At 33.2% G+C, this 12,047-nt stretch overlaps 2 protein-coding genes across 5 annotated transcripts; one reads left to right on the top strand and one right to left on the bottom strand.

Annotated features, from left to right (window-relative positions):
* The first annotated feature begins 225 nt into the window (after window positions 1-225).
* Window positions 226-2,337, top strand: LOC137835533 (peroxidase 39). The gene is made up of 4 exons (XM_068644079.2): window positions 226-707; window positions 801-989; window positions 1,129-1,291; window positions 1,587-2,337. The coding sequence occupies exons 1-4, from the start codon at window positions 504-506 to the stop codon at window positions 2,003-2,005; spliced, it is 975 nt and encodes a 324-aa protein (XP_068500180.1). The 5' UTR covers window positions 226-503; the 3' UTR covers window positions 2,006-2,337.
* Window positions 2,338-2,995: 658 nt separating this feature from the next.
* ATXR2 (histone-lysine N-methyltransferase ATXR2) lies at window positions 2,996-9,032 on the bottom strand. 4 transcript variants are annotated; one of them, XR_016520897.1, is made up of 15 exons: window positions 8,795-9,001; window positions 8,651-8,726; window positions 8,277-8,362; window positions 7,853-8,187; window positions 6,810-6,922; window positions 6,680-6,711; window positions 6,112-6,263; window positions 5,515-5,602; window positions 5,379-5,418; window positions 5,196-5,282; window positions 4,934-5,003; window positions 4,782-4,851; window positions 4,358-4,434; window positions 3,587-3,643; window positions 2,996-3,369 (listed from the first exon to the last, which is right to left on the bottom strand). XR_016520897.1 is itself a non-coding variant. In XM_068644078.2 (15 exons), the coding sequence occupies exons 1-15, from the start codon at window positions 8,876-8,878 to the stop codon at window positions 3,259-3,261; spliced, it is 1,455 nt and encodes a 484-aa protein (XP_068500179.1). In that variant the 5' UTR covers window positions 8,879-9,032; the 3' UTR covers window positions 2,996-3,258. The 4 variants fall into 4 exon arrangements, 3 of the variants coding, with proteins under 3 accessions (XP_068500179.1, XP_090158288.1, XP_090158289.1); XM_068644078.2 differs by having other exon boundaries at window positions 5,196-5,250; window positions 5,370-5,418; window positions 8,795-9,032; XM_090302162.1 differs by having other exon boundaries at window positions 5,196-5,250; window positions 5,370-5,418; window positions 6,810-6,935; window positions 8,795-9,029.
* Window positions 9,033-12,047: the final 3,015 nt, after the last annotated feature.

Raw genomic sequence — 12,047 nt, 5'->3', positions numbered from 1 at the left:
TAAGAACATTTTATACAAATTAATCTTGCCTTACAAGCAGATTAAAGCAACAAATTACTGTTGAAAGAGGAAGAATTGGTATGGCATCCTAAGCTTGAAGAACGTATGAAGAATCATTGTCTTTTAAATTACCAACTAAAATCAAATTGACGTGTGCTGAAGTAATCAGATTTTCAACTATGAGAACTCGCTATGTTTGTCCTATAAGGGTGCATCCAACTAATCATTATTTTATTAGACAAGATACAATTATTACATGCAAATGGATGGTAAAGTGCATGTAGCATCACCTTATGGCACATGTTAGTTAGCTTCATGGACCATGTCAATGATTTGTCACATTTCTTGTAACCTAACCTTAAGGACTATAAATCACTGGCCACTGTTGTGGAAACAGCAGCAGAGAGAAATGCAATTTCCTCTTTCAAGAAGCATCTGAGTGTTATATTGTTCATATCATATTTAGTCACTAAGCTTCTTGGATTTCTGCTAACTACCTGAAAATGGGAAGTCACTTCAGGTTTTTGAGTCTTTGCCTCTTAGCACTAGTTGCATCAACTCATGCTCAACTTCAGTTAGGATTTTATGCTAAGAGCTGCCCAAAAGCTGAGAAAATCATCTTGAAGTTTGTTCATGAGCATATCCACAATGCTCCTTCCCTAGCAGCTGCATTGATCAGAATGCACTTCCATGATTGTTTCGTTAGGGTATGTGGTTCAGTTATGCTTTAAGCTCCTTTCATTTTTACTTTAGAATGTACTATGTTGGGTGAAGTAGCTAACTAACATGAAGCATTTCAGGGATGTGATGGATCAGTGCTTCTGAACTCAACAACCAATCAGGCTGAAAAGGATGCTCCTCCAAATCTCACAGTCAGAGGATTTGACTTCATTGACAGAATAAAGAGCCTTGTTGAGGCTGAATGCCCTGGCGTGGTCTCTTGTGCTGATATTCTAACTTTGACGGCCAGAGATACTATTGTAGCCACAGTAAGTGCTCAATTTCTATCAAGAAAAGCTGAAGTATAAGCACCAAAGACTTCTGCTTCATCTTTTTCTTGACACTATCATTTTGATAACAAAAATGACTCATTCATTGGTTTGTGCCATTACTGACATGGGCTTTCAGGGTGGACCCTTCTGGAAAGTTCCAACAGGTCGAAGGGATGGGGTCGTCTCTATCTTGGAGGAAGCCAGAAATAACATTCCTGCTCCATTTGACAATATCACCACCCTGCAAACACTCTTTGACAACCAAGGACTTGATTTGAAGGACTTGGTCCTGCTCTCTGGTACTATTTATTAAACAATTTCCTCAGCATTATTGTTGAAATATACCAAAATATGTGAATGGATGGTTTAGTTTTTAGGAATTTGTTAATTATGTTTCAAATCTTCAGAACGTTGCTTGGATAAAGACAGATAAGGGTCTTGTTCTTATCATTTAGACTTAAAGATATTAGTAGTTTGTTTTTAAGCCTAGAATGCTGTTAGTATCTGAATTTTGTGCCCCTATAAAAACCAACAAATTGGAATGACTTGTGCATTGTGCTTGTACTTAATCACCAAGAGTTCAATTTGTTTCAGGTGCTCACACAATTGGTGTAGCTCATTGCTCATCATTATCGAACCGCCTGTTCAACTTTACTGGCAAGGGTGATCAAGACCCCTCACTGGACAGTGAATATGCTGAAAATCTGAAAACCTTCAAGTGCAATGACATCAATAAGTTGAACACCACAAAGATTGAGATGGACCCTGGAAGCCGCAAGACATTTGACCTTGACTACTACAGACAAGTGATTAAGAGAAGGGGACTATTCGAGTCAGATGCTGCATTGCTGAATAATGAAGTTACTAAATCTCAAATCATCGAATTGCTTCAAGGGTCAATTGAAAATTTCTTTGCTGAGTTTGCCGACTCCATTGAGAAAATGGGAAGAATTAAGGTGAAGACAGGGACAGAAGGAGAGATCAGAAAGCATTGTGCATTTGTAAATAGCTAGGAATCTTGTCTTGTTCATGGATCAATCCTGGTAAATCTTGTTAATTTATTTTTGGGTTTGGTTATTTGTGCTATGCCATGTGGTGTCTACAGATAAAAGACCCCTTATGACATGATTGTTGTACTTTTATGTGTGTTGGAATAAGTGGGTTCATTGTCATTCTTATCTCCAACTTTGCTGGTAAATCATGCTCTTCTAATAAGCAGGAGAATTTAGAGGGGATTTCTTCTCCTGCACAGAGCAGGGTTAATGTATTTTTGTGTAGTCTTTTTTTACTGATGTACTTTTTTCACTGTAATTGTCAATTAAATGCAATTTTTCTTTTTATTGAAGATGATTGCTTATTTATTTATTCCAAAGTATGCAAACAAGGAATGTGAAAGAATAATCCAAAGCAAAAGCAACCCAATCCAATATACTTGTGAAGATGTATTTTATGAAAATTATTTATTCTGGTTCAGAAATTTTGCTTGGCTATCGATTAATTGATTATTGATTAATAACATTTTTCATTTGGTGAATGAACTAAAATGTTTTTAAGCAAAAGAAAAACAAACTTTGTTAAGCAATAATTCTTAAAGGTAAGATAAAAAGAAAAGGGAGATGTGAACATTACTATGATATTAGTATAATTAATTCTTATATTATAAATTAAAGTTTCAATTTTAAAACGTGAAGATATTTTAATATATTTTTATAATACATTATTATATTGTTTAACGCTCGTTTATATTTTAAAAAATTCTCACTTAATAATCAAGAACTTAGAACTTTTCAAAAGCAATATCTGAATTATTTTCAGTCACAATTAATTAAAATAATATTCATATAATCAGCGTGTAAATCATATTCCTGTTAACAATCCTTCATATTTTTTAGAACATAGCAAATAGTAGCCACAAGTTTTAACAAAAGTATATTTCAAAATTATTCATAGAATTTTTCTAACTGCAGAACCCTTAGACCCTGCTAGCATGTAAAGGCAGAAGCCAGTGAAGAAATCATTGTTTAATCTAGTGATAGAGACATGTTCTGTATAAATTTTTAAAAAGTATCTATCTTTCTGCCAACAAGTTCCAATTGTTTCTATAGATGCAGGCAACTCTGTGGACATAATATTTGAAAGGACTCAAATTTCAAGACAATGAGAAAAATCCCCTAACAATTGTCCCCTTTCAATAACATTCCTCCTCTTTTCTTAAGCATATAAACTTAATCACAGTTAAGGATTCTGAGTAAGTATAGTTCAAAAATTATGACTCTTCTTCAATGCACTTTGGACACCTGCATCTGAAACCATAATCTGCAAGGGATGCCTGCCTCTCTTCAAATGGAAGGTCCTCATCAACATATGATATGGTTATCTGCAAGTCCCTTCCATGTGTTAATTAGTTGAACATGGCAATATATACAAAAAATTATAAATTTAATGTGGTAAAATTCCATATATGCTGTCACTTTTTCTAGCTAGGTATCATAAACATCCTTGTCATTTGGGTAGTAAAATAAAACAAATTTGAATTGAAATATTTTGTTAAAAGTTATTAAACTGTTAGATATTGGCATTAAGTATACAGCAACCTCTTCTCCTTTACAAATGGACCTCTGTGCAATTATTGTTGCTTGGCCATCTTTATCCTGCATGCACAATATGTAAGGTTTTAAAGATAAATCTTTATTATGTTTAAAGTCACAAACAAAAATACAGCATAGGTAAGAAAAAATGCCCTGTATTTTTTCGAGGTAAGAACAAAATCACCACGGGCTAATGAAATGAGAAGTACAAGAAAACATGTTGAATCCAATAAAGAGAAATAAAGGTGAATTTAATAATGGCACAAACAACAAACAAGTAGCTGATAGTTTGCTCTGAAGCCAGAAACTAAGTTGTTAATTAATTGTTATAATAAGATTAATATTAGAAACTGACCATGACTAACTAACTATCTCATAAAAGTCAACTCCATGAAGGAGAATTATCCTAGTTTGATGAGTAATTTAGTCATATTCTTGGATTATGTGAGATATCTAAACAATATTGTGCACGCAATTTTCAATAGTATGAAAAACCAACATGCTTAACTAACGCAACAAGCATGAAAGGAGAACTTCAACCCATCAAAATGCTAGGGGATTTTGTAAACAGACATGGCAGGCACATGTATAAAGGGAATTCTCATTTTCTTTTGCATGTTAAAACTAAAACAGAATCATGATAATAGATATATAAGGTCCAAAAAATTACTCTTATCATAATTTCTGACATCAAATGAAGTCAAGAAGAATGCAATGCAATCAACTTAAACCAAATCAAACAGTAAATAAAATAAAGATCGTTTTGCCCCCACGTACCTCATCTCTTTTGAAAGCTTTGGCATTAGGACAACAGGAATGGTTCATGCAGCTTTGCAAAGGAAAAAATGCAGTCCCTAAAATAAAAGTTAACAACTATTTAGATTTATCACTCAACATTTGAAATTAAAGATCAAAATGAATGAGGATATACACCACAGAGAAGGAAAATGATACACAGAATTGAAATTGCTCTATATTTTTAAATAGCTACATTCTCAGGGTACTTGAGAGACCCCGAAAAGACAAGCTACTCTCCTCTCTTGGATTCCCTTCCTTTTTATAACATCCTACCCTTTGGTTAGTTACCTAAGCAACAGTTAATGTTCTGTTGTATTGAATAATGCCTATTCTTTCCTTGCTTCAAACCTATTCCTTCTCTCATAGATCCTGTTCATTGGAAGTATTATGATAAAATTAGTACCTTCGCAACAAATAGAATAGTCTTCACCAAGTGCATCCAGAATCGGTTGTGTAATTTTCTCAGCCTCTTCCTGCCATTAATGTCAGAAAAAGAGTAAAAGAACTAATACTTTTTTAGATGATGTAGTAAAGCACGGTGAAATAAAGCCAAACCTTGTTAGGATGTGTCAGATCATCAATGTATAAAAAGTAATCCTCCACCGGAGAAGCCACAACCAAATCACTGGCAATATAAACTCATGATTATATCAGTATGATCTAAAATTTAAATTACAATTCCAGTGCTCAGTTTACTTCAATGACGGCTATACCTATAATGCAATATTTAAGCATTGTTTTAATGGAACCAAACAAGACATAAAATATGGGTAGGAAGAATGGAACTAAAACAAAGCTCCATATGGTAAGCTCTTACAGATTATTCAGCTCAAACATGCCGATGATATGCCCATAGATTTCAAGGGAGAATACTGGAAAGCGTCAAGGATTTAGCCGTTTAGAGCTAAAGTTTCAGAAAAAAATGAAACTGTGTCACTGACTGGGCATACACATAAAGAATACATCACAAAATCAGTATGTGTAAGGATACATGGCTCACATTCCTTGTCAAATATGGCTGCCTTAAGAAGTTGCAGAGACTGAAACATCAAATTAAAATGCATAAAATTAATTATACAATAAGCATAAAATCAAGGAATATATCATTTCCTACCATGCACTCTGAAGAATCTCACCTCAAATGCCAACTCTTTGATTTGCAGCCTGAATGAAGGTTCGTCAGAAGAATCCACATCATCTGGCAAAGCAATACAGTCCCACCACCTACAAATACTTCGAAGTGACTTGTCATCCAGAGTTCAAATAAAATCCTACAACAATTATCAACATCAAATGGAACAGGAAGATTAAATTATTCTTTTGAACAATGAGGTTGATATATTATTAGATCAGTTTTACAAGGTGGTTTGTTGGAATGAGAACTATACTTGCATGAAACAGTGATAGCAAATCAAAGTTTTACAAAGGACATATTTCACTCTCTAATTTAACTAAAAACAGAAAATAAAATATCTATGATTTTCTCCGGCTCAACTCAATGAAGATGTGATGTATACACAATTTCAACAATCCTACAACACATGAATATGCGATGTAAAATATATATTACAAATATTTTAAAAAAATTTATTACTTGAAACCATGGTGCAGTGTATGCCAGGTATCATGCATATATGTCAAATACTTTCCTCAAATTTTAATGATGCATCAGGAAAGCATTAGCTTCTGTATTAAGGCCTCATGTAGAAAGAAATGTAAAGTTAGTAAGTTACCTTTTCTTGTGTCCCATCGATATAGGCCTCCAAGCTTCCAAAAGAAAAGATAAACTTCGGTCGTTTGAAGCACAGGATGTATCATGTTTCACTTGTTTTTCAAGACTGACTGCTTTTAACTTGCGATACCTTAATATGGTTGAAGAAATAGCCTAGTCACAAAATCCAACAAGGCGTCAGATAAATATAGAAAACTTATGCAAGACTGATGAAAATAGCTTATTTCATAAGTTGAGCATCTAAAATACACAAGTCTGTATAATGTCAAATTAAAGACTAGATTACAGAGAACAAAAAGATATATGTAAAATATTAGATAAAGGGAGCACAAGATTTTGAGGAAGAAGCACTGTCTCCTGAAAGTAAACTTTTCACAAGAATGTTTTTCTGTTTGATTTGATAGATGTGTTGGCATTTACTATATAGTACGTACTAATCCTTGTTGAACTCTAATGACAATAATACCTGGTATTGTTGTCAAATATGTGTGCATAAATATCATAAAAGTGCGTGTGCATTTTTCAAGCAGCATTCAATACAAGAAATTCTGAGAAAAATTAAACCTCACCTTGGCAGCAAGGATGAATATGTCATTTGTTTCTGGTAGAAAAAGGAAAGATATAAATAAGCAAGAAAAGAAAAAAGGATCAGAACAAATTTAGAATGTTTAAAATTATTCACCCCAATAGGAGTCTTACCATTAGCATGTTTGATGAATTTAAGGAGTGCCTCTCTACGAGCTGGATCAGAACTCTCACCAGTACAGAGTAGCAAATGGGAGGATTCCCAATCAGCCTCTGCACATGACATGCTACAGGTATTGACTACGCCATCAGAAGAGATTATATCATACTTCAAAACGCGAAAAGACTGATGTGCACAACAGATATCACAGTAACCACAGGAAGTTAAAGTTAAGAAAAGCCATCGCGTGGGAAATATTTTAAAGTCTAAATGAATAGAGCGACATGGTGCTGTTTGTAAAATTGGGCACATAAAACATTGTGCAAATCTTTAAGGAGTCCAAGTCTTTTTCATTTTTCAATCTAATGGACCTTTAAAAGTTTGTGAGAATGGATAAAAATAGTTGTCTGAGACTCAGTAGGCCAGAATCGTTAGTGTTAGTGTAGTACTTGTCTTTATGTAGTTATGTAGACAATTATTTAGGCAGATATGCATAAGTAAATTTTGTGTGTGAACTATTTCTGAATTTATGCAGTTATTTAGACAGTTATAGAATGGTATGACAGATAGTGTGATGCTTTAAGTGTATGGAGCTTGGGGAGGTTATTTGTTGGGCAGTTTTACTAATTGCTGAATGCAGAAGGAGGAGATTCCTTGTTAGGGGGAAACCCTGTACTGTGTCTTGAATGGTAAATGTGGCCTAATGACAAATTGTTTCAATAATAAATACATAATTCAGCGTGCTTACTCTTGAGTTAATACAATCCCACACAAAAGATGTATCAAAATCAATGCTCTAAGTAGCTTTCTTATTATATTCTTGCTTTAGAGTATATATATACAGGAGGTTTACTGGTAAGTGGTCTCTGTACAGTAGCAAAGTGTCAAACTATCAAATCTTCAATCAATTTTACTCTTAAATAATTACATGAGAAGAAATTTTAACATGTTTTCACATTAATCATTTATCCTGCTGCTTGGCTTGGCAGTAAGCTTTGACAAAATAAAATCATTGTATATACTCTATTTTTTCTTCTTCAAGCAACCATAGTCTTACCTGCAATAGTAAGCTTCTTCACATCCACGAGGGCATGGCACAGCTGGCAACAAGGAGAACTTCTCTGAGCAAGGCAACACCAATTTACCATTCATTAATGATTCCACAACACCTTCAGGGAGAGGAACCTTAGTTTTGGAAATCCCAGAAGTACATTGCTGAGTGTTCTCTTCTTCATCAGACGAATCCATTCCATGAAAGTGTTGTGAAGAGTTTCCGGCATCACATCCATGACTCTCATTGGCCCTTAGTTGCTTCATGTAAAGCCTCCTTCCTATTTGAAGTTCAATGGAGCCAATAAAACGAAAGCAGAAACTACAGACCAAACAATCAATCTGCAAAGCATGGTAGAAAATAAGAGATAGAAACAAACATCTATAATATATGGCTAAACAAGAGCAGAAATAGTGAAAATAAAACAAACCTTGTTGAGGGAATGTTGAACCCCTACGAACATGGGATCCTTCAGAACAAGTTCTCCCTCTTTGAAGTCCATGTCTGCATAAACACCTGCAGTCCTCCAATTGCAGAACAAGCACTCAATATAAAACATATTAAAACAAGAATAAAAATTTACATGGTCATTGAATCACAAATCGTTTTTGTTGATTTTTTTTCCAATAAATACCTTAAAAGTCACATGAACAATTATTTCTGAATGGGTTATACTTCATAGCGTAAAACTTGCATACAACATCAACTCATAAGACAAATTGAAAGAAGTATATATAAATTTAACAGCTTTTAATGCAAACATAATAGAAATGCACGCTCCTCAAATCATTGGAAAGAAAAAACCTTTTCCAAAGTGGCCATCCTGTTTGACTGAGATACCAGTGCACCCTCTTGAAGACAAAAGGTTGTGATAATATTCCTGAATCAAGAGCAGAACAAAATGAAGAGAGTTGAGAAAGGGATCTCACAAATGAATGAAGAGATTACCTGTATTTGACGTGGTGAGGTAGGAGAGAGGAGAGCAGAGATTTCAGAGGCACACGGCAACCCAATAGGGCAAATGGGTTCCATTGAAGGTTGGAAGAGAGTGAGAGTGAGAATGAGTTTGATGTCAGCAGCACAAAAGGGTCACAAACACATGACGGCGCTCAAAAACAACATGGTACCACCAATAACAATAACATCAGAAGGTTTTAATATAATTATTGCTGTGTTTGTTTTCAATGCCAAAATTATGTTGCAAATAAATATTATGTGCAGGAACAAGAAACACTATGATTTTTATATTCTTTAATATACTGATTTTTTTAGTTTTTCATACTTTACATTTGTTTTTAATTTGATTCGTATATTTTACGTAAATTCTTTGACAATGTCATGCGACCATATCGAAGTCTTAAAAAAAAATTGATATAAGTAAAGAACTAAATTGAAAGTAAAAAGGGCGAATGAAAGAACTGAGTATATGATAGTAAAAAAATATTGAGAAAAATATTTTCAACTCAATCTCAGTGAGACTTCTTCTATAAAGTAGTCCATATTATTGTATTTTTTCTTCTAAAGTATTTATTTCATCGTAATAATTGTAACACAATTATATCTATTTTTCTATTTATTGGTCACAATTATGTCTATTAAATCAATCATTACTTTTGATATATTGTTTGTTTTGAAAATCGGTGTTTTATTATAATTTTGTCTTTAAAAATCTTTAGTGAGTTAAGGGAGAAATATATATTTAAATTGTTATTAATATGTGAGACTATATTGACCGTAACAGAACAAATATAAATGAGTATTTTTACTTATTTAATAAAAGGTTTTTTTTTTCATGTTTCCGGGCAAATTATCAGAGATATCCAAATTATATATTTAAATTGTAAATATGATGTAATGGTTGAGGTTTTTTTTATATATAGAAAAGGTGATTAATTTCATGAAATCAAAGATAAGATTTAGCAAATGCTTTTCTTGTCCACTATGTAGCTTCATTGCAATGCACTTTTAAGGCATAAATAATAAAAGATATACATATTTGAAGCTAGTCAAAAACAGTGTAAACACGTGTTTAGTAGTGTGAAAGTACTTATTTATTGTTATTGTGTATACTAACGCTACCAATATGGTTAATTCACACTCTTATATATCACGCTCAACAAGTTTAAGGACTAATTATAAACTAACTAATATAATTTGAAAGAGTGCAAAGTATATTTTGTTAAGTTTTGATATCTTTTTTTTTTTAATTTTGTTACGAAAGAGTCACAAGCATTTTAAAAATAGAAAAATCTAAATGTTTGGGAGCATCTATACCTATATATATATAAAATGAAGATTCCTCCATAACTATTTTTTATATATAAAAAAATTATTTTATTTTAGTTATTTTGTAAATATTAAAACAGTTAAGTTTTTTTTAAAGTAAAACAGTTTTGAATTTAGTTTTTTGAAATATATCTTTATTTCTTTAGTTTTCACTCACAGTTACTTTTCAATTTGAATTTATATTTGGAATTTTTATTATCATTTTTCTCTCCTCCCTCTTTCTCACTTTATCTCTTTAGTTTAGATAAAAAGATTCATTATTCAAGATAAGAGTAAGAAGAAGAGCACGCATCCCACGTTAGTCTCTATAAGTGAGTCTTCTTTTCTTGAACGATTAGGCTTTGGACAAAGGGAATCCCTAGGTGGCTTCCGATTATACCAATAACAAGAATAATGATAGAGAATATGATAGAGAATTGAGAAAAGGAAACAAGGGCATATATTTATTCATATATCAAATAATAGTTCAATACTCTATTTATAGAGTACTAAAGATTACAAATGATAGAGATAAGTTATGCTAATTAAATTCCCACTATAGATAAATGAGAAATGATAGAAACACATCACTGGGAGGACTATCATGTGAGTCATCTTCCTCCATCTCCATGATGTGAAGTTGTAATTTCTTGTGTACCCTACTATTCTCCATTGAGTAGGGTTCAACACAAAAATAACGAAGGTCTCTACGTTCTACTATGAACTCCGGTGGTAATTAGTGGTGTGTTGGTTTGGGTTTAGGGGCCGCATTGATTGAAGTGCTGGACCCAAGACTCCCCTATGGAATTTGGCCATCGAATTGCTTGAATTAGTTCCTTCATACGCCTTGGCCAAGGTAAAGGCATGTTGTAGAGACTTAGGTCGGAACATTCTTACCATCATCTGAATTTCTTTCTTTAATCCACCAAGGAAGCACCTTAGAATATGATCATCTGATAACTTCAATCTTGTAATGATTGAATTGAACTCTTCATGATAGGCATCAACTGAAGTCTTTTGTCGTAGACGCAACAACTCAACCATGGGATCATCACCAATTGCACCAAACCCCATGTTGTCATTGGAGAGGCCATGGGGCCCTTCTCCTCGAGATTGAGTAAGTAATTCCTGCATGGTGTCTTTCATAGAAAGAGTCAAGGTTTCCTTTTCGCGAGTTCCAGAAACCTATTATCCATCCTTTGGGAGATTCGATCTTCCATCTCCTTAATCGCTTGAGCGAAGTGTGTTGAATCTGCCATTGAAAGTACTGGAAGGTCCTAGCTGATACCAATTGATATGAATGATCGTGTGTAGAAGCGTCTAGGTCCTCTCGTAAGAGATTTCGAAGAACGATTAGGTTTTGGACAAAGGGAACCCCTAGGTGGCTTCCGATTATACCAATAACAAGAATAATGATAGAGAATCGAGAAAAGGAAACAAGGGCATATATTTATTCATATCTCAAATAATAGTTCAATACTCTATTTATAGAGTACTAAAGATTACAAATGATAGAGATAAGTTATGCTAATTAAATTCCCACTAAAGATAAATGATAAATGATAGAAACTACTAATTAAATCCCAACTAATTAAATCTCAATATCTAGTAATTAAATCTTAACAACCCAACAATAATATTAATAAAATCCCAAAACTTTAGGATATAACAGTTATCTTGACACCATTGTTGATGTCGGCATGAATGCGTTCTGAATATGACATTCTTGCGGAGAGAGAAAAAGAATTAGAAAATAAATATTTTCTTAAGGTTTGTTATGGAATTTCTCATCTTATTTTTTTTTTTTCATTATTATATTTCTCTTTTTTAGTTTTATGTTAGTAACAACAAATCAAAATTAGTGATTCACAAGAATGATGACCTTAATTTCCTTAAGCTATAGAGTTAACTTGACATCATTGTTGATGTGGGCATC

Source organism: Phaseolus vulgaris, chromosome 5 (genome assembly GCF_051622355.1).
Source record: "Phaseolus vulgaris cultivar YP4 chromosome 5, ASM5162235v1, whole genome shotgun sequence".
Taxonomy (NCBI): Eukaryota; Viridiplantae; Streptophyta; class Magnoliopsida; order Fabales; family Fabaceae; genus Phaseolus; species Phaseolus vulgaris.
This window is presented reverse-complemented; position numbering and strand designations above follow the sequence as displayed.